The sequence below is a fragment of the Nanorana parkeri genome, unplaced genomic scaffold (genome assembly GCF_000935625.1).
Source record: "Nanorana parkeri isolate BGI_ZX_2015 unplaced genomic scaffold, ASM93562v1 scaffold4, whole genome shotgun sequence".
In the NCBI taxonomy this organism is placed as follows: domain Eukaryota; kingdom Metazoa; phylum Chordata; class Amphibia; order Anura; family Dicroglossidae; genus Nanorana; species Nanorana parkeri.
Genome location: NW_017306272.1, coordinates 3,279,717 through 3,301,534, shown reverse-complemented (window position 1 = coordinate 3,301,534; position 21,818 = coordinate 3,279,717). Strand labels below are relative to the sequence as shown.

The 21,818-nt window shown below is 39.9% G+C and overlaps 1 protein-coding gene across 2 annotated transcripts in view; it reads left to right on the top strand.

Moving 5' to 3' along the window:
• Positions 1 to 21,818, top strand: part of CREB5 (cAMP responsive element binding protein 5) — a 261,883-nt gene that overhangs the window by 189,308 nt on the left and 50,757 nt on the right. For both annotated transcript variants that reach the window (XM_018575758.1, XM_018575699.1), the window contains one exon: positions 2,346 to 2,456. In XM_018575758.1, the coding sequence (XP_018431260.1) occupies positions 2,346 to 2,456 (111 nt within the window). The remainder of the gene's footprint in view (positions 1 to 2,345; positions 2,457 to 21,818) is intronic.

The following is a 21,818-nucleotide window of genomic DNA, read 5'->3' as shown; positions in this document are numbered from 1 at the left end:
GATTTTAGCTTTTTGTAAAACAGCAATCCCATTAACATAGACCTATCATGTATATAGCACAGTGGCTGCCATTGCTGGGCTCCTGCTAAAAATTCTAGTTGCCTGGCTATAAAGCGTTTGAATCGTAGACCCCAAATAAGCATGCTGTAAATGAATGTCAGACAAGGGTCACAGTTGCTTATCTCAATATTTGTTTCGGACAGGTCACCAGTGGCAGCTGTGAAACTGGCAAACGTCTCATAAAAACGAGGCGGCTAAATGTTTATATAAAGCTCTAGAATTATTATACAGTCAGTTAGTTTCTATAATGACGAAAAGATTAAGCATTATGACTAAACCTCTCAATATTGCATATGTTCCTACACAGTCATAGATTTAAATTAGCAAGGTAATAGTGCCCTATTGCAGCCTAAAGACAATAAAATAAAAGGTAGACACAACTAAACACTCTGATTTGTATATCTTATGTCAAATTGCCCTTCAAACCACCACTTTCAGTCAAGGTCTCAACTTCACCATATTGCAAAGTTAAACACCCAGCTTAGTTTTCCAGCTCCTTAAAACAGAGCGTCTAAAGGGCTCCGCTTTACACTAGACCATGGCCAAGTTCCATAGTGCAAATCTGAGATGAGAGGTGGGAGGAGTAGCCAGATTCTAAAGAACATTTTGTAATGCTAGCTTCTGTACAATTGGTTAGAAAATATAGCTGGCTAGTGTAGCTTTACCTATAGCAGCCCACTTGAGGCAAGCAGGCCTTCTGGTACTTGGTTGCCCCCAGGATTTTTACACAGTGGCTTATTCTCTGGCCAGATACAATAAGCAAGGGTAGAACAAAGAGTTATCAGAGGAACATGCAGAGAGATTAGTCTAGACAGCATGCAGAGGTGTGGTCAATAAACAAGCAAATGGTCAGTCCAGGCAGCAGGCAGAAATGTGTTCAAAACAGGCAAAGTTGGAACAAAGGTAGATTAGATACAGGCAGCAGGTAAGCTCCGTGAAGCTGGCTCAAGGTAAGTCTTTATACATTTACATTGTTGATAATTATACTTTCGCTTACAGGTAGTGGTAAAAATGTAGCTTTTACACCAGTGTAGTGTTTTCCCAACTTTAATCAAGTATGTACCAACTTGCAACCTTTGTAGTTTATAAGTACCATCAGTGCTTATAAATATTAACATCCATGTACCCTGCTATAAAACTACCTTATTTGTATAAGTTGTCACTGAACTGTCCCACCCAAAGACTTATCCACAATTAGTATTGTTTCCTGTCTGTCAGAGGGTTCCTCACATTCTGTCCTTTGTTTCTGGTTGTAATTTACTAGGTAGACTGCCTTGTCCAAAATGGCCTTGGAACCCGTAGCACCAGTTGATTCATGTCTGCTAGTTTAAACAGCAGAGCTTCCTCTAGCGCAAACCACTTATATCATGCCACTAGAGAAAGCAAATTCTTACTCACATCTGACCTGCACATAAACCCTTAGCTTTGCTTTTTATCACCTACAGTAAGAATAAAGTACCACCAATGGTTACCATCCCACACTGTACTAATAGATTCTAAGATTTAACATTGTGCAAACAAAGCTGCATTATGTCCTAAAGTGTACATGTACAGAACATGAAAAATAATCAGTCACTAGTATTTTAATTGATTATTTTTTGCACAATTCCTATTTGGGGGAGAAGCTGTGTCCCTTGCTCCCCTAAAAACTGTGCTTAATTTTGGCCAGATGAACCCCCCAATCCCCTGCCCATACCTCAACAGCAATTGTTATGGTTAGAATGACACTCATGAAGAGGCTACTGGTACCATACAGTATGATATAAGAACTGTCAACCTGGATAAACAATGCCCAATGGTTACAGCCCTAGAGACCCCCTAACATTTGCCCAACGTTGTCATCTCTCATGATTTTATTTTGACTTATTTCCACCCAGTTTTAACTTCCTTCTCCCAAATCTGTTATCGGTTAAATCTCATTTTAAACTGCTTCTCTCAGTTCCTACTCTAAACAAGAAATGGGAAACAAAAGATTTTGTGTACTGAAACTCCCTGATGCACACTGGCTAACATACTGTACATTATCAGACTCATCAAAGGAAGTAGAAGTAAAATTACTTAGTGACATCTGCTTTTTCTTGCAGAGCCAAATACCTAGAATTTGGCAGGCAATTCTCTATTTCAGGCTATTCAAAGGGGGCTGCCTTTCTAAAATGCATTATGCATTTTTCATGTTTTTATATTTAAAGAGGTAACCTTGCTTGAATAAAAGGCTGTGTACTTCATACTGTCTTAAGATGGATTCGGTGGGTGTTATGTCACAGCTTTTCTCATATCCCACACAGATGGAAAGACAGATGTCAATGAACTCCAATATCATGGGGATGCAAGGTCCCAACCTAGGCAATCCTTGTGCTTCACCTCAAGTCACTCCAATGCACTCAGATGCCAAAATGGTAAGAACACTCAAAGCTGTTTTCATTCATGTAGTTCAAAGTAAATTAAATGATGGACTGTTGCATCTGCTTACATACCATATATGCATGGCAAGCTAGAGGAGGAATTATGCCTCCATTAGTTGGACTACTATATGGCACTGGTCCATATCCACACAGTTTTTGCTACACATCATTCAATTGAGCATAAGCTATTGAAGTTAAGTTGGTAGCTATTGGTGAATAACCATTAAAAAAAGTTTCTTGTAACTATGCTAATAGACATTTTTTATTATTTTCACAAAATATGTATTTTACAAATAAATATATAATACAGGGTGTACTCATTACTCTAGCTTTGCAAAGGTTTTTCTAAGGAGGTTTTTTCCTGCTCCCGGCCGCCCAAAGAGAGAAACACTGCTTTTTCTTTTCTTTATTCTGACACGGAATAGAAAAAAAAATAATAATGATTTTGCCCTTTCTCCATCAGGTCCATCAGCATTTGTTTATTTTTTTACTATTCTGACACGGCACCGTGTCAGAATAAAGAAAAGAAAAAGCAGTGTTTCTCTCCTCGGCGGCCAGGAACGGGAAAAAACTCCTTAGAAAAACCTTGTCAGAATAAGGAAAAAAAAGAAAAAGCAGTGTTTCCCTCCTGGGAGGCCGGGAGCAGAAGAGTCCCGGGGCACCAGGGAGAGTTTGCTGTCTGGAGATCAGTGTCCCTGGTTAGCTGGTAACCAGGGACGCTGATCTCTCTGCAAGTAACCGGAGCCAGCGGTAAGATCACGGCTGGCTCCGCTCGGCCAACTTCGGCTTTCAGCGTGGCTCAGCCGAGCCGAGGCATATGCCTTCAGCTCGACTGAGCCGCTCGGCTAAGTTCGGGAGCTGTACGGGCTATTGTGAATAGCCCGTACAGCAGCCCTTCGGTTCTACTGAACCGAAGGGGTCCTGGGGCCGAAGCTAGCCGAAGGATCGGCCAAAGCTATGGCTAGATCCTTCGGCTGCTTCGTGAATAGACCCCTAAGTAATAGGATCAGTTGCTAAAACAAGTGCATCCTGAGCCCTCATTCCTGCTAGATCCAAGGCCAATGCCATTTTTGCACATTGCCCTTGGCCTATGTAATTGGAAAGATTCTTGTAAATAGCACCTTTCTTTACATTCAGTCTATATAGGCTGTTTTCTACTCCATTTCAGTCACATCATAGCATATACACTTTCCAAAGAGCTTAACAACAGGAATTCGTAGATTGCTAGGCATTGGGATAGACCTTGAATGAGCATTAAAATACAAAAAACATAACTGAAAGCGGATATCTGAAAAATCACATCACATTTGATTTTAATTTTGAGAATCAAAATTGTTTTGTTTTGAGGTAGCTGGGAGTAGTGATTTAGAGTAAACCAAGTAGTTTGTTTCCATGGCTGTATTTGTATACTGAGGGATTGTTGAAAGGTTGTCAGCAGTAATCAGTGCACGGCAAGGAGTTTGGAACGTAAAAGCACATGTCTTTTGTGTAGAGCACACAACTGTAGCTACACGGGAAATATGTCATAACCAGATGTGCATAATATTTGCAAAATTCTATTCAGTATTGGCCAGAGAGAAATATTTTTTGTATTGTCATAGAAATCAAAACGTCTGCAACAGATGTGGTAGTGAAACTGGTGGATGAGCATTATACTAATGACAGTAATTGTAGTAATTACATATAAAGGCATTTAAGTTTGTGTTTAAAAAAAAAAACTAAAATGCATCTATATATAGCTATGTTGCCTTTTTTAATCAGGTTGATTATCTGAAAAACATAAGCCTTTAAGAGAGGTTACATTGTACATCAAATGAATTACTTTGAATAACTCTCATTGTAAAAATGATCAGAGGCTTGTGTCTATATCCTATAGTTCTGAGCATTCAAGCCAAGGTTGGATTGCCTAAATTTAAACATGTAGCCAGCAATAAATATGTTTTAAAATAATCCCTCACTGACCTCTGTAGGGACAGAAACTTTTGAGCAATTTGTCCTCAAATTTCACAGTAGAAGTATTGTCCTTCAAATCCTTCTTATAGCACCTCTGCTCACTCTGCTTCCCCGTCTCAGAACACTGTCCTTGAGTGTACATTAGAGATTGGAAGGCACTGGTGGGGGCAGCAGAGGGATTTAAGCTGCTGAGTGAATGCTTGACTGATGACTTGCTCCACAGTGCATGCCGCTACAGAGTAGGGCTGCAACAACTAATCGACATAATCGATTATAATCGATTATTGAAAAAGTTGTCAACTTTTTCAATAATCGATTAATTTTCTTCCGATCAGTTGGCCCTGTTCACGGCTCCACACATGCTGCGCGCCGCACCTCTTCCCCACCTCACGCTCGCCGCTGCCAGACCCGCTCGCCCGCATCCACGCTCTTCACGCCGCACCTCCTCCCCGCCTCACACTCACCGCCCGCCCACATCCACGATCGGCACAGGGACGCGGGGAGATGTAGTAAGGAGGAGCAGGTGTGGGGGGATGACAGCCGCCGATAGACAGGCCCGATCTCAGAAGCAGGTTGCTGGAAGACTGCTCAGGTAAAGGTGGCCATACACTGTACAACCATCGCAAGACCTTAGTCTTGCGATGGTTGTAAAGTGATTAAAAAAACGTACGATCTGCCCATCTTGGACAGGCAGATCGCACTCTCGATCATCGCAAGCCACCCCCCTGAGGGGCGGGCTTCCGATGACCGCAATGCTGAATGGGCTGTGTGCGCGTGCGAGCACCGGCCCGTTCGGCATTTGTCTCCCGAGCACCGTTCAAACCAGCCGAAAATCGTACGATTTTCGGCTGGTTTTCTAGCGTGCTCCTTAGACAAAAGACGTGCGACCGTACAGTAGAAACGTTCGCACGTCTTCGTTCACACTGCTCGATTCTTGTACGATCGCGGAATTTCCCGCGATTCTCGTACGAGAATCGAGCAGTGTATGGGCACCTTAAGCCTGCACTTCCCACACATGGTGCTCTATAATGTATTGCTGGGATTTGTATTCCTCTATAGCTTATGGTACATTGTGCTGTATATTATACATAGGAATACACATCCAGCAATACATTATACACTGTATTTATAATGTATTGCTGGGATTTGTTGTATTCCTATATAGTTGGTGATATTCTTCACTGCGCTGTATAGAGGACTACAAATCCCAGCAATAATACATTATACAGTGCAATGCAGAATACCACCAGCTATAATGTACTATTGCTGGGATTTGTTGTAGTCCTCTAAAGCTGCTGATATTCTGCATTGCGCTGTATAATGTACTATTGCTGGGATTTGTAGTCCTCTATAGCCGGTGCCATTCTGCATTCATTGCTGTATAATTTTACACTTTCCTTTTCACTATATTGCACACCACACTATTTTATTCCACTATTTTATTCTCAATACAAACTAGTAGTCCATCACTGGAGCCATTTTTAATTTTTTTTTATTGTTTATCCGATTAACTGATTAATCGAACTTAATAATCGGCTAACTAATCGATTTTGAAAATAATCGTTAGCTGCAGCTCTACTACAGAGGCTACTGAGGACTTCTTTAAAGTCTTATTTGCTGCTTGTTACATATATATAATTTTATAAATGCCCATAGCCTTGCCAGATGTTCAGTTTAAGGACAGAAAACTAAGGCTTTGTAAGATACCTAACCAAGGGATACAAAAAACACATTATTTTACCTGTTTACAGTGGCTGGTCTCAGGAGGGGGGGAAAGGTGAGGGGGGGGAGAACGAACACTGTCTGCACACTATCTTACCTGCAGCCTGCTCAGCCCGGCCGGGACTCCTACACGCAGCACGCCACGCCTCCGAATGACTCATCACTCTGAAGTCTCAGAGAGATCACTCTGCTCTCTCTGAGACCCTGGAGCTAAGAGGCAGATAGGAGAGAAGCAGCTCAGATGGGCACAGTATCTTGCAGCCGAGGCCGCAAGGAACTGTGCCGGTCTGAGTGCGTGCGGAAAGTGGTAGCAGCATTTGTAACCAGGATTTGGTCACAGAGATGTGCAGTAGGCTGTCAGCACATACTGACACCAGATGCTAAAATTTGATTTGAAGCATAAGTAGTATTCACAGTACATTTTAATTGCTAGAATCTGGCAAGATGTATTTTCAAACACCAGAGGCTTGCTGTTTTTGCACTGCATACATTCCCCCATCGACAATCAGAGCTGTTCTAAACTTTTGATGCAGTGATCTTTCAGATGGTCACTACTTGCATGAAAATATGCCCCCTTCCAAGTCACAATACTAAGTCCTCCTTGTCATTCAGGCAGCAGACATTGTATTGTGTTATGGGGATATTTGTGCATGTTCTCCACTAGCAGGAAGCGGATAAACAGTGTAGGTGCTCCATGTGGTGCTAGAGTAGCGAATGTGAAGGTAAGTGGATCCTTCTGACAGTTTCTGCTCTCGCAGTTTGATTCTGTTGCCTGTATAATATAATTCCCCACTCAAAGATATTTCTTTTATTACCCTGGTACAAAGAACAAGACTTGACAATTTGGGTGAGACAGGATGTCCAACACGTGCCACGATATCATTATCAAATAACTACCATTCTACAGCTTCTGCCACTTGTGCATGCAAAATAGATAAATTGATGATTAAAACAAATGGGCTTAGATACACATGGCGGCTTAATAAAGTAATCAGCAATATGTTATGCTGTATACCATGCATTGTGCTTCTTTCAATGACTCTCTTTCTTATTTATAACCTCTGCACATTACTGCTTGGAATTTCCAGGTCTTATAATGAACATTAATTGATTAGCTGGATCCAAGAGCAGTTTTAGCACTAGTAAGTAGCATCCCAGTGGGTACGCAGCTAAATACTTTATGAGGTAATTAGTATGGCAATGCCTTCTGAAATGAGTCCTTTCAGTAAAGAACTCCCAGTGGAGCATGTTATTGGTTTATGGCCATATTTGTGCAGGCGCAACAGAAATGGGGCAGTGATAACAAATTGCATGCTCATATCAGGGGATGAAATTTTGAAAATGTGTGTCTACAACTACATTTACAAACAATGTTATTAGAAAGGTCCTCACTCTTTAGCTACTGAATATATTAAAGGGGATCATCAGAAATAAGCAATAATCCATTTATAATGACCACTGCTTTCCTTTACAGTCTTTACTGTTTCTGTCCTGGCAGTCCTTAGTTTTGATAATGTCCCCCATGCTGTGAGCTGCATTAGGCAGTAGAGACCCAATTTTCAGTTTGCGTATACTGTATTTCTTTATGTGGTCATTGTCCAACTACCTAACACATTTAGGTGACCCTGTCACCACAGGGTTACTTGAAAACGAATCATCCCCTGTAAAAGAAGAGCATCTATACTTACCTTTTTATTGCCCTTGCTTTTACATTCTGACGCTTTACTTCTCCCTGGCCACTGTGGTAATCAGTACTCCCGAATATGGTAGGAGACTGAGGAAATGCTTCCTGCTGCAGACTTATGGCATCTTTTCATCCTGGGACGAGTCACTGGACTAAAACACAGACTTCTTTTTAATGATAAAATATACAACTTGAAAAATGATAACATATCAGGAATTTATTAATGCAAACCTGAAGCAGTCAGTGAAAATGCCTTCTCACTTGAACTGCGTTTGGAAAGAGAAGATAGAACTCAATAATGTCTCCTAGTACAATGGCATTCCCCAAACAGAGATTCCACTTTGGGAGTTTTTCTTAAATACTTCTGCTAAGTTCTATCTGAATAATGTGCTTACTAAGCACATGCCCTGACCTCCTATGGACAGGAGGACAGTTCATATACTGTACCCACATTGCACCAGCTGTTTAACAGCTGGGGGAAAGGTGCAAGGCTTCATTTCAGCACAGTACAACACAAATGCCATATAATATTTGTAACAGCCAGGGACTGACAAACCATAGAGGAGCTGTGCAGCTGTGCAGTGAAGAAGACATGAGCAAAGCGTCATTAGCGTGTCTGTGATTTCAGCAGGCTGATGTATTGGAGCCTGAAACAAGAATATTGCTAGTGGGAAGCAATGTACTTACAGTGTGAGTCTAATTTGACAGTGCAGCTTGAGCACAGGAAAGGATGGCAGTTACATACAGTAGATGGTAGTATATTAAGGTGTAAATCAGGCATGTCAAACTGAAGTTCGAAGATGGACCACATCTGCAAGCAGCACTTGGACAGATATATTAATGTTGACATATTAATGCTGCCTACCAAGTGCTTTCACACTACTCTCTGCTCATCCACCACCTTCACAAAAGTGACAAAGCCAAGCTTTAGTAGTGTCTCCCAGATTTAAACAGGCCTACTATAGCCAGCACCACTCTACAGCTACAGCTATAGTAACTGTTATCAACCTATCCGCTACTACCTGCAGCCGCGGCAATGTTTACTGTTGTTCCCACCCACCACCTATGACCGCCCACCCATTACTACTTTAATTCTACAGATAGACAGTATTTCACTAGCACACCATGGATTTGCGTCCAAAACTGCCTTTATTGAAGTTTCAGCATCATGTCAAACAAATAACACTTGACACCGAACAGTGTTCTAGGCATAATATGGAGTTGCATATTATGTGTTATTTGTTTGACATGATGCTGAAACGTCAGTAAGGGTAGTTTTGGATGAAGATCCTTGGTGTGCTGGTGAAATACTTTTTATTTCTTGGATATATGCGACACCAATCGTAGAATCACTTCAATGCTCATTCAACCAAGAGATGACCTTTCAGGAGTGTGGGGGATATCCATTTAATTTGAGCTTCATTGTACAGCCATCTCTCCCTTCCTGCCCACCTTTGATATGCCTGGTGAAAATTTGAAAAATACAATGATTATAGATATACAAAGAAATAACTAGACTAAATTGGTTTTTGTGCATTTGCATGGAGTTCTTTTTAAAATGAATGAATGAATTATTTGTGCCATGCTGCACATTCTATAGCCACAATGTGGAAAGTGACCCCGTTTTTTATCATATGCCTACAGCAGCCACTGACAAATTGGTTTTATGTGGCATTAACACTGCCATGGCAGAACTGTTGTTTTAAAAATATTTACCCGTACATCCTGAGGTAAAATGTGCTCTTTCTGGCTCCACTCTTTTCGAGATTTATGGCCGGTGTCACCTTCTGCCGGACCAGCCTCTTAAATGACCTTTGCTGTCAGCCCCATGTTCCAGAGTCGAAGCCGCATGGAACAACCATAACTGGAAAATTCCCTTCGGTGACCAGACCAACATCTTCCGTTGCACCTCCTAAATTGCATTGGGTTTCCACTCCAGCATGACACTGTGCTTTCATAGCAGTCAATGTGAATAGAAAGACCTTCTGCTGAGTAAAAGCAGAAGCATACCCAGTCTGCTTTGGTATTTGTGTCTAGCCAACGAATCAGCTTCAAGTTAAGGCCAAGAAATAAATGAGACCCACTTCACACATCATCACTCTGCTGTGTAGCTGCTCATTAATTATACTTCATAATACGACAACATTTGACTCGAATATATCGAAAGAAAACACATTAGTGGCATAGTTTTCCCATTTCACATGTTTTTGTGTGGGTGTGACTTGTATATATCTAATGCGTTGTTTGTTCTTTTTATGATAAGCAGACAGAGCTTCATTTTTATTGAATCATAAAGTCATTCTAGGCACCAGATCCTTTAAGAATCACAAACATACACTTCTTGCGATAACACACCTGCTCCACAATACATTGCTATAAACTCTAACAATATTTTTCACTGTCGCTATTGCCTGTCTTTGTACTTAGAAACAAGCCTGTATGTGATGACAGCTCTAGAACACAAATAGGGCAATTTAGGGCAATGGCTCTAGTTTTCTAAGTAGCTTACTTTGTGTTCACTAACAATGCTGTATGTTCAATGTTCTGTTTTTAAAATCTGAGGAATTAAAGAGATTTCGATAGCTCACCACTCCTTCTGAAATTGCTATTTGCCTGGTTATCATGTTGATTTAGTAGCTTCAGTACTTTTAGTCATTGACCTAGACATGTAAAGTTCAGACTTTTTCATTGACTTTCTGGGTCTGCCTACAGATTTTAGGCCATTGCCAACAGAAAATGTAGGATTATTCTCATCAGTCTCTGTCCCTCAGGCATCTCACAATCTAATGTCCTTAACCCCACTCACACTATAGGGCCACTTTGGGGGGGAGCCAGTTAACATGACAGAGCAACTGGAGGAAAACCCACTCAAGCATGGGGAGACTATTCAAAGAAATACCCTGGTCCCAGTACTGCAGGTCAGTAGTGTTTACTGCTTAATAAATATTCAGTAAGTGTTTACATCTACTATAAATTAAAATGCAGTTGCAACATTTTTTTGTGAAGAAACAGGCTGCAGCTCAATGCTCTTGAGACATTTATTGACCATGAAGGGATTTTCTTTGGTTACTGCAGACAAAGTCAGAGTGTCTATGGAATGCTTAACCTTTGCATGTTGACATGTTGAGAACCTTTAGGGCTCATTCATACCACCTCTGTTGATCTGTGTTGGACAGCGTTGCCTAACACAGTCCCAACACATAGACATGGCAATTTGCCTTAGCACATTTTGTTCCAGCTCACACCAATGCACTGCATTGGTGTGTGCTGAAAAAAAACATTGGATAGGTTGTATTTCTACACAGCGTAGCATGTTGTGAAATTCTACAATTCATTGCAACATGCTGCGGCGCATGAAGTTAAGTGAAATGTCATTCTGTGTAGCAACATATCGCACAGCCTTCACACAACACACACCAGTGGGTAAGTGTTATATGGCGCATAACACACCTACTGGTGTGAAAGGGCCCCTAAACATTGCATTACCAAAGCTTTTCTTGTATGCATTCCATTTTCACAATGGCTTTCACAATTATCCCCTTTTACAATGATAGCTAGACTTGCACAAGTAGGGTTACCATCACTGATCTATGTGGGGCTAAAACATGCAAAAGTTTTGTAAATATATCTGCTACAAATAGATTACCCCTTGTCCAATAGTGAGACACCAAATGGAGGAGGAAGTTTCTGGTGGAGGAAGGGCAGGTGTAATATATATACATATGATGTAATATCGTACGATAATATCACCGCATAGTATCCTAGGGGGACAAGTATCAGTGAAGTCATCACTTAAGTAATAATGTTCCCTGTTATTGCAACCTAATATGTATTACATAATAAGATGCTTAGTGATAACAAACATGAGAGGGCAAGGTCAGCTATTGAGCTCTTAGGGATACAGTGTTTATTAGGTTGCTAGGCTAGTACTCCCCATTACAAGCTGAAGAAGTGCATAGTGACACTGCCAGAGTTTTCACAAGCAAAACACTTATATGCTACTCAAACACAACCAAGTTGGCCAAGAATCTGAATTGAAAATCACTTAAGACATCATTTTTGGCAGATTTTAGAGATAACTGTTTATCTTACATTGGTAGAACAAATATTGACTCAGCCACCAACACAAAATGTAATATAAGTGAATTAAAAAGTACATTGAACATGTGGACATTTAAACTTGTTTATTAAAGTGCAGACGTGCTCAGTTACTCATTATGTCCCTTAAAGTGGAACTCTAGCCAGATTTTTGTTTTTGGATGAGAAGATAAAGAACTTATGTTTTTCTTATTGCATTCATTGTCTCTATTTGGAAGGTTCACTTCACCTTCTGAGACTTTTTCTTGATGACTCTTCAGATTCAACCAAAAACTATATAAAATAAAATTAGTTGGCAGCTTAAATAAGGGCTTGTTTATTAAACATTGGAATTGTGCAGTTGTCCAACTCTGCATTCATAGTAAACTGACCTTAAAGCATTGGTCAAGCTGGGCATGTGGGGCTGGTGAACCATTGTGCATACCCCAGCAGTCCAGTACTCTCAATAGTATGACTATCTGTACACAGCAAGGTAAATGCCTGATTTATTTGTATATAGGTTTACAGTAGTACAGTTGCCAACAGAAATGGCCAAAATGACCCTCCCTATTCCTGTACAGGGTATGACGTCATTGCGCATGTGTGGTCATCTCATTGACACCTGCCGTCGTCCATCTCGGTGATGGACGCCGGCAGAGAGAGGAGGGGATGTTCACCCGGCGGCATACGATGAGGTATGCCGCCGGGTGCCCTCCTCTCTCCTGACACTGTTAGAGGGGTGACACCAACATAACTGACAGTCATTTTGGTGTCACCCCTCCAATGGTGTCACCCGGTTGCGGGCCGCACCCCCCTTGTGACGCCTCTGTACTCAGCATTAAAGCATAACATTTTAATATGGGGAAGTTTCAGGTTTTTCAACCCGACTTTTTACTCCCCAATGTTACAACCTCCATAGTAATAATACTTCATACTAAATGAAGCATATGTGTTATCTATACTTCCATCCCTCACATGAAGTACACAGAGCACTCAGAATAGTGGTAAATATATTTTATGGAGGGGGCAGGAAATGTGTTACATATCCTGCGATATTTTATTAAATAAGAGAAACAACTGAATCCCATGTGTAAAGGCACTTGATTTTTATCAGGCTACTGGTAGAGGTTACCACTCTCAGTAAGTAAGTGTGATTCTAATTTATTTTATATTACTACAATGCAAGGAAGAGCCAAACCATACAAAAGTTAGGCTGGATCAAGCAAAACACCCAAGTGGAAGGGTATAAAGTCAGAAATTATGGCAGGAAATATTTCTGTTGGAGTGTCGAAAACATATAAGAAACCATGGGCTTACTCAGCCCACTAAGCTCCACCTATAACAAAATGTGATTTTTTTAATGTACTGGCCCTTTAATTAATTCTGCTGGATGTATTAATTTTTGAATATCTAAATGCATTTAATATGAATAGTTTAGTAAAGGGCATAGTGGGAATACTTTCAAAATCTTATATTTGGTCTTTAGCTGGATAGTATACAATGATTATCCCAGCATTAGTAATATAAGAAGGAACTGAGACGTTATCAGCTAAGTAAGCAACGCTGCGAAAGTCCCAGTGTGCAGTTGCTGTGATGAGCAGGAATATTTCACATACCCCTGCACACCTTTGTGAGTGTTCTATAGCTTTTATTTCATCCAAGCGTCTCTATGTACATGTTTGTATGATGAAATGAAAGCACTGTAGGCTGTCGTCTAGCACATCTGCATGAATGGTATCTTTGTGAGAGGATGAGGTCACTAGAGAAAGCAGAGTGGAGTAGCACACAGCTGAATCTACAGCCTTCCCCTGTGCATGGGCTGTTGTCTGCTGGATGCAGAAAACACATAGGGAGTCATTCATCACAGTCTCTAGGCTGCTGCAAAATCCCTGTCCCTTATAGATTCACTGAGGAAAGAGATCTTCCTATTCATTGTTGTATAATTGCTATCTATAGCTATAGCTGCAGATTCTGGCACTGCTTTAGCAGTCAGAACTACATTTGTTTCTTGGTATGGACTATTGGAGAATATATGATATATAAAATGGTAGCTGTAGTTGAAAAGTATATAACACAGGGGATCTATATTTAGTAAATTAGCCTAATTGTGATCTAAGAAATAGTAGCTTCACTATAGAACATAGGGGACCTATATTATGTCGTGTTTAGATTTTGCCAAGTTGTTACACACATTAAAGCTACATACCTGCCTTTGACACCACGGCTATTATATTTTTCTGAAAACAACCCAATCTGACCACTTGGCCACATAGTATTCTTTGTCAGCTGCCGCATTGTCCTGGAACAAGTTTTCAGCAGCCCTGTGGTTGGTTGAAGACTGCTTCCATGGAGGACATTAGCCTTCACATGACAGATCGTCTTTTAAGATTTTGCACAAACTGCACAAAGTAGGGTGTTACCCAAACTGATCAGATGCCATCCTCATAGTCATATACTATATATATATATATATATATTTTTTTTTTATATCAAAGATGAACGGGACGTGCGACATAAACTAAAGTTGGGCTACTGAATGCCCTGCTTCCCATTATAAGCAAGTGCCTTATAATGGGATTTTAATGTTGTGCAATCCTGTCTCTTGCTTTCTGGGTTGTCTTACCTATGTGCTTCAGACCACATTAACATGCATTCAAGTATATCACATGTGTAGATTGGCACATCAAATATTGTGTGATGGAATATTCTCTTGTTCCGTCTAAATTACTGAACTGTATTAAGCTGGATTATTATGAACATGTCAAACATGGGTATATGCCATGGGGTTGATTTACTAAAAAAAAAAACTACAGCATGTTCAGACTGTAAAGTGAATTTTCAGTTTGCTATGAAATGTTCACTTAGTTTAGTGAATGTGGTAAAAATTCACTCTGCAAAAGAATACCCACTATTTTGCCTGCACATGATTGGATGATTGGAGTCAGCAGAGCTTCTCCTTGTTCACTAAGCTAAGTTAATTCCTTTGGAAAGTGAAAATTCAAATTCACTTATATACTCATATACTATATAGTCGTATAGCAAATCGACCCCACATCTCTTGTTCTCCCTCTCTCTCTCTCTCTCTCTCTCTCTCTCTCTCTCTCTCCTCTCTCTCCCTCTCTCCTATACTGTATATCCTCTCTCTCTTACTCCCCCCTCTCCCCTGTATATCCCCTCTCTCTCTCTCTGCGCGCTCTCTCTCTCTCTCTCTCTCTCCACTGTATATGTATATCTCCTGTATATCCCCCCTCTGTCTCCTGTATATCCTCACTCTCTCTCTCTCCAGTATATCATCTCTCTCCTGTATATCCTCTCTCTCTCTCTCTCTCTCTCTCTCTCTTCCCCCCTCCTTGTACATAGAGTTGAACAAATCTGTACAGTATTCTCCTCTCAACTAAAAAGAACAAAGTTGGAACTTCAAAGTGTTGTTTTTCAGTCTATCACAAATCCCTGTAAAAAAATTATAAGTGCAGGACTGCTGAGATCTAAGAATGGGGAATTTAGCCATGCATTACAGCTTCTGAAGATATTAGCAGGGAAGTAGACCATGCAATAAACTTGCTAACTTTTGAACTTTGATTCATAATTAACATTTTTTCTCTTACACTTACACATAATGCGCCATTGTAACACCCACTGTTAAAAAAAGTGAAAAAAGTATTCCCTACAAACATGGATTGTGAAATAACAGTGGAACAAAAGCTTTTTCCATGCTTTGATAATACATTACACTAATTGTGGTCTCAGGGGGTGAAGTACCAAATTATTACCACAAAAATTTAATTTGCTTTTACCTGATCACCTCGTAAAGTGCAGATATTGTGGATCTTGGTCGTAAGCCAGAAATCATCTTCTTTATAAGGTGCTTTGAACTTGATGTCTCTGTGTTTTAATTCCTCTGTACCAGGCAAAGGTCTTAATTAATGGGCTTGGAAGGTAAGCTGGTATTAAATCCAAGGGCTCATTTCTGCTCGCAGAATCCCATAAGTATGCATACATCTAGGCAAGTGTTTGTCTCTGTTATTTTGGGTCAATCACATTTGGGCTATTCATATGGCAGACTTTACCCAGGCAGGAGCCATGCAGACTGTTAATTGTTCATAAATGTGAAAAACTGTTTTTTTAAAACCTTAAAGGGACACTAAATCTTAAAAATGTATTCAAGTAACTTACCTATTAACAAAATGTATCTTATTTGTGTATTTGTTGTCCTCAAATCTTCTCTAAATTGGTGCTGACACTGTCCTTCCTTCTGGAGGGTGCTTACTTTTGTTCCCCATGGTCCCTATGTGTGCTCGCTCCTGTAATGGACTACAATCTCAATACAAACTAGTAAAGTAAACGTGAGATTGTAGTCCATCACGAGAGTGAGCTTGGGGCTGTTGCTACTTTACAACACACAAATGGACCATGGGGAAGAAAAGTAGCCACCCCACAGAACGAAGGACAATGGCGGCACCAATTCAGAGTTGATTTGAGGATCTACAGTCTCTAATGTATTTTTAAGATTTAACTCCTGAGTTAAGTGTCACTTTAAAGCAAAATCCATATACTTTAGCTGGTGGTACTCTGCAGGGTGCAGGATTGTTAGATTTTTTGTTTGATGTCTTTGTCCCAACTGGGAAGATTCATGTGTGGAAATGAGTATAAATAAGAAATGAGTGGAAATCTAAAGTTTGAGTTGTCACCAGAACAAGAATAGATGGAAAATTTTGCAATAGGGATGTCTTTTGGGGGGAACCCCACGCATTTATTTATTTTTTAACTAGGGAGGTCCCTCCTAACTTTCCTACTAGTTGTAAACTGTCTGGTATGGTTTGGAAAGGGGGACCCTTTTTCCTATTTGTTTATTTGTAATTTTCATTCTGTTCGCTGCCTCTGAGGTAGCCAACAGAATGACTGAGCCGAATGCTGCACGGCAGTATTCAGCTATTCACTCTCTGCTCTTCGGCCCCATTGAGAATAGGGGTAAACAGCAGAGACTGAACTGCCGAAGGTTCGCCTCAGCCGATCCTGATGTTGGATCAGCTGAGGCGAACGTGTTCTTCACTTCGGTTCAGCCGAATGCGCTGAAGATGTTCAGTTTTACCGAAGGGAGCCGAAGCCTGAAATCAGCTGTACACGGCTGAAGTGAATAACCGAACGGGGTTTGGCTCCCTTCACTTCAGTTCGGTTATTCACCCAGCTGGCTTCGGCAGCTTAGTGAATCACCCCCTAATAGTCATGAGTTGGGCAATATGTTAAGTGAGTTTTAGGTTAGAGGGATGATCTGGGTTACCCCTTAATTTAATATCTCCCAAAACAGTTACTTTTAATGCCAACTGTCAAGGTTGCCAGAGTGCTTATTTCAGCTCTCAACTGATCTATTAAGCCCGTAAATGGCTAGTGCCATATCTGATCATATGTGCAGCATCAGGGCAACTGCTATGCCGATAGAGGCCTTAGATGGCACCTTCCTTGGTTTTAAGGGATAGAAGGTTGTAGTTCCACTTTAGGTTGTAGGGACAGATTAATGGTAAGAGTTTAATTTCAAGGATAGGTTTAGCATCAAGTTTAAGTGTTAAAGGTTCATTTTCACAATGAGGAACACTAGTGTTTGGGTTCAGAATAGGATAGGTTTACCTTTTAGGCGAGGCAAAGGGTATTAGGATACACACATTTTTATTCATTTTTTTTTCCAACACCAAAATCCCCATGTCCAAAAACATTTTACTGAACATACCTAAACCTAAGTATATTGTTAGCGATCCTGAAAAAAAAAAATCAAAATAGAACATTACCCACAAAAATCTCTTAATTTGTTTTGGGTGGAGTGGATCTGAGGTTGTTCCCTTGCTCATTTCTCATATTCATTGGAAGAGAAATATCCACCCACCCCCCATCCACCCCAAAGCAGTGACATCTGTTGCTTGGCTAGTGGCCAGTCTTCTTGAGTCACCAGCCAAAGTTAATTCTGACTCTATTCCTATGCAGAATCCACTAAAGTGAATAACATGGAAATATTAAAACATGCTTCAGCTTGTCTATGTGACTTGCCCTCTATCGGATTCTTCATGGGAATGTATGAATAATTCACTTCTGTTTGTGGCACAGTAAGCTTGATTTTCAAGAAAGAAAAAAAAATAAGTTAATAGTTGCATTTAATAGACTGCATTTAAAGTCTCTGGTCATTAAAAAGTTAAACAGCACTAATTGCAAATCATTAAACGTTCAGGAATTTCTATACATGTGCACTACAACATCATAAGAAGTGTCGACTTTAGGTGAACTCTGTGACAATGAGGTGGTTTTGCTTTGTTGTGTTTGTAAAGCCCATGTGACTTACACATAGCTAAGAAATCCTGCTCGGCTCCATTTTTAGTCTGCTGCATGGTCATCCGGCAGTTATTTCAACTTGGCAACTACACTGGCATATTTCCAGTGACCTTTTGAAAACATACCACTGGACATGAATGGACAAAAACACATTTTATGTCTATCCATTCACTGCTTTCACCAGCATCTCAAGGACAGCAAGTGTGATCTCACTGTACAAATGTAGTGGATGCTAGCAAAACAAGCTATTCTCTGCCTGTCATTCCCTCCTTGGCATAAACTTTGAAGAAAGGTTAAATTGGTGCCAGCTGTGGTAGGAAAATGGTTGAACTATTGCAAGTAGACCTTGACCATGACATGATATGACTGGTCTGTTTATATGTAAATAGAAATTAATACTGTTTTTGGAAACATAATGTATGTGTCTCACTGCATATACTCATTGAAAGATTTAACTTTAAACGTGTGATGTTTGGATGATTTTACATCTTATTACAGGTGCAGACAATGTCAAAAGAGAATTGTTTTTTCACTGGTTCACTGACATTAAGAAACTCCTTTCCAAATTTTTTTTACCTGTTTCTTCCTAATTGTGGCATCCCTTATATTTATTGCATGAACTATGCATACCATCTATGTGAAGGAGGGTAGCACTTCTCATTTCCCTCCAGGAGGCAGGAACCTCAACTTTTAAATGCTAATAATTAATTTAAAATGTATGCCAGGGCAAAATAAAGGATTCAAAACATATTTAGTACATATCAATGCTTGCATGTTTCCCCATTTAACTGACATACACTGTATGCCCTAAAAATTGTTTTACTTTCTTTGTCCTGTTATTATTATTATACAGGCTTTATATAGCGCCAACAGTTTGCGCAGCGCTTTACAATATAAGGAAGATTTTACAATCACAATACAATTCAAGACAAGATGGTAAGGAGTGCCTTGCCCGTAAGGGCTTACAATCTAAAAGTTAGGGGGATTTCCTTTTTACCTGTTCTGATGACAACTGTGACAGTGGTCACCATGACAAATAATCAGAGTTATCCCTAGCAGGACAAACATCTTAAATGGGATTCTAACCTCCCCCTGCTGATTATGCTGGAAAAAGTCCAGAAGAGGGCAACCAAACTCATTAAGGGGTTCGAGGATCTGAACTATGAAACAAGGTTGTTAAAATTAAATATGTTCTCATTGGAGGTTAGGAGATTAAGGGGGGACATGATTTTTATGTATAAACTATTCAAGGGTGACAGCAACCTCAGTAACAAACTGTTTACGGTCAGCTCTGTAACAAAGACCAGAGGGCACAACCTAAAATTGGTGGGAAAAAAATTTCACCACACAGGGCGCAAGGGGTTCTTCACAGTTATAGCGGTTAAGGTCTGGAACTCGCTGCCACAGGAAGTGATTTCAGCTAAGAGTGTGGAATCATTCAAGAGACTCCTGGACGAGCTCCTGGGAGACCAGAACATTCAGGGGTACAGGTATAGCTAAGAGAAAAATCACACATGGACTCATATACACGCACACATCAGCTCATAAATGCATACACACAATAGGTTGGACTTGATGGACTTATGTCTTTATTCAACCTCAAATACTATGTAACTTTAACCTCCCTGGCGGTATTCCCAAGTCTGGCTCGGGGTTAATTTTCAGTACCAAGAGCGGTAACCCCGAGCCAGACTCGGGATTGCACAGAAAAGTGTCACTTACCTTGTCCCTGCGAGCCCGCGGTGTCCTCTGCTGTACGTGGCCGGCCGATGCCGGCACATGAGTTTTAGTTTCGTTTTAGGGCGTCACAGCCGGCGCGAAATTCAAAAGTGAAAACATGACATTTACACAGAATACACACAATACAATGTAATCTGCTATAATTACACTTATGTATCAAACTATTTCACTTCAGTTTTGTCCGTAGAGCTTTGTCCAGTGCCCTGCCTGCACATTTACTGTTCTTTCTGCCTGGAAACTTGTGAACGTCCATGGCATCCAAAAAGCGTCCCTTTAGGTCAAAGCGGTTTTAGACCAGGTAGAAAACAGCGATAGGGAATTAGAATCACTTGCAGAATTGAGCGATAGCGATTCGTTGGGAAATTCGTCTTCAGACACTGAAAGTCACTTTCGTTGGGAATTTCCCAACGAATCGCTATCGCTCAATTGCAAGTAATTTTAATTTACTATCGCTGTTTTCTTCCTGGTCTAAAATCGCTTTTGACCTAAAACAGCGACGATTCTGCGACCGAGCTCAGTGATGTGCGAACTTGGTACTCTATTGACTGTGGTACGGATCAGGCAGCGCCCCCAGAATTCCCATTTACTGGACCATTTTTTAAATTATTATATTATAATTTTTTATAATTATTTATTATATTATAATTTCTTATAATTATTTATAATGTATTATATCATAATTTTTTAATTTCGTGTTTCAAACTTTATCATACCTGGGATGTCTACTGGACTCTTGTTTGGACAGATTTAGGTGAGTTATTCCTAAGATTTACTAAGAATTACAGGCCTATAATATAAAACAACAAATTTCCATGAAAAACAATTTACCGCTTTGGGATGCTAAAATCCTGAATAATCATACCGCCAGGGAGGTTAATATGAAATTACTCCTATATAAGGGCAAACAAACTTAACTGTATTTTGTCATACATTTTTATCATACTTTCCCTTACCGTTCCACTTGCTTTTATTGCATTATCTACAAGAAATAAACCTAGCATTATAAACAAATATCATTTTTGAAATAGTCTCCCATTAGCAGATAGTGGCTATAAACTAAAGGATACCCCACATACCACTTATTTCTCTTTGTGGTGACTGCACAATTAAGTTAAAAGGATTTAGAAATGCATCCCTTTTCCCTAGAGCCAACCACAGGCTGATCCTCCTTTCACATTGTATTGTCAAATGAAGAATTGATCTCTATACTTAAAATAGCCAGTCATCCCATTGATGTGTTGCCAGATAAATCAGATGTGAGCATTAGGGTATCTATGTACATTGTATAGGCCTCACCTTTCCACTGACATTTTAATATCAAATGTGTAGACAATCACAGAAATTGTAATAGTAGTCCTGTTTGGAAAGTTAAGATTTTTAGCAATTGTGAATGTTCAGGTGCCATCTGTTGGCTATTAATATAAAGTGTTTTTTTATGAAGAGATCCATTTATAAATCAATGGCACTGTAGACATATTTTTCCTATGTTTATAATGTTGAATGAGGCCTTACTTAAATTTTCCAATCATGTGAAAGTGAACACAGCTACAATTTATTGAGTAAAGTTTCTCAACTTATTTAGTAAATTAGCCTAAATTTGTAACATCTTCCACAACACCATTAGCCCTTTCCATAAATCATATGTAATTAGTAATTATATATGTCTTCTATCTTGTAATTCAGGAAAGGAAAATATTCATATTTAACAATTGGTCCACTTAGATAGACAAATACAGATCCAAATCAGCTTTAAAGCCCTCTGGCTGTAAAGTACTGATTTCGGAGATCCATCGTGCTTCTTTCTCTTTTAAAGTGAGTTCTCTACTTCTTGATTTCAGTATTTAGTTAAAATAACCTTTATGATT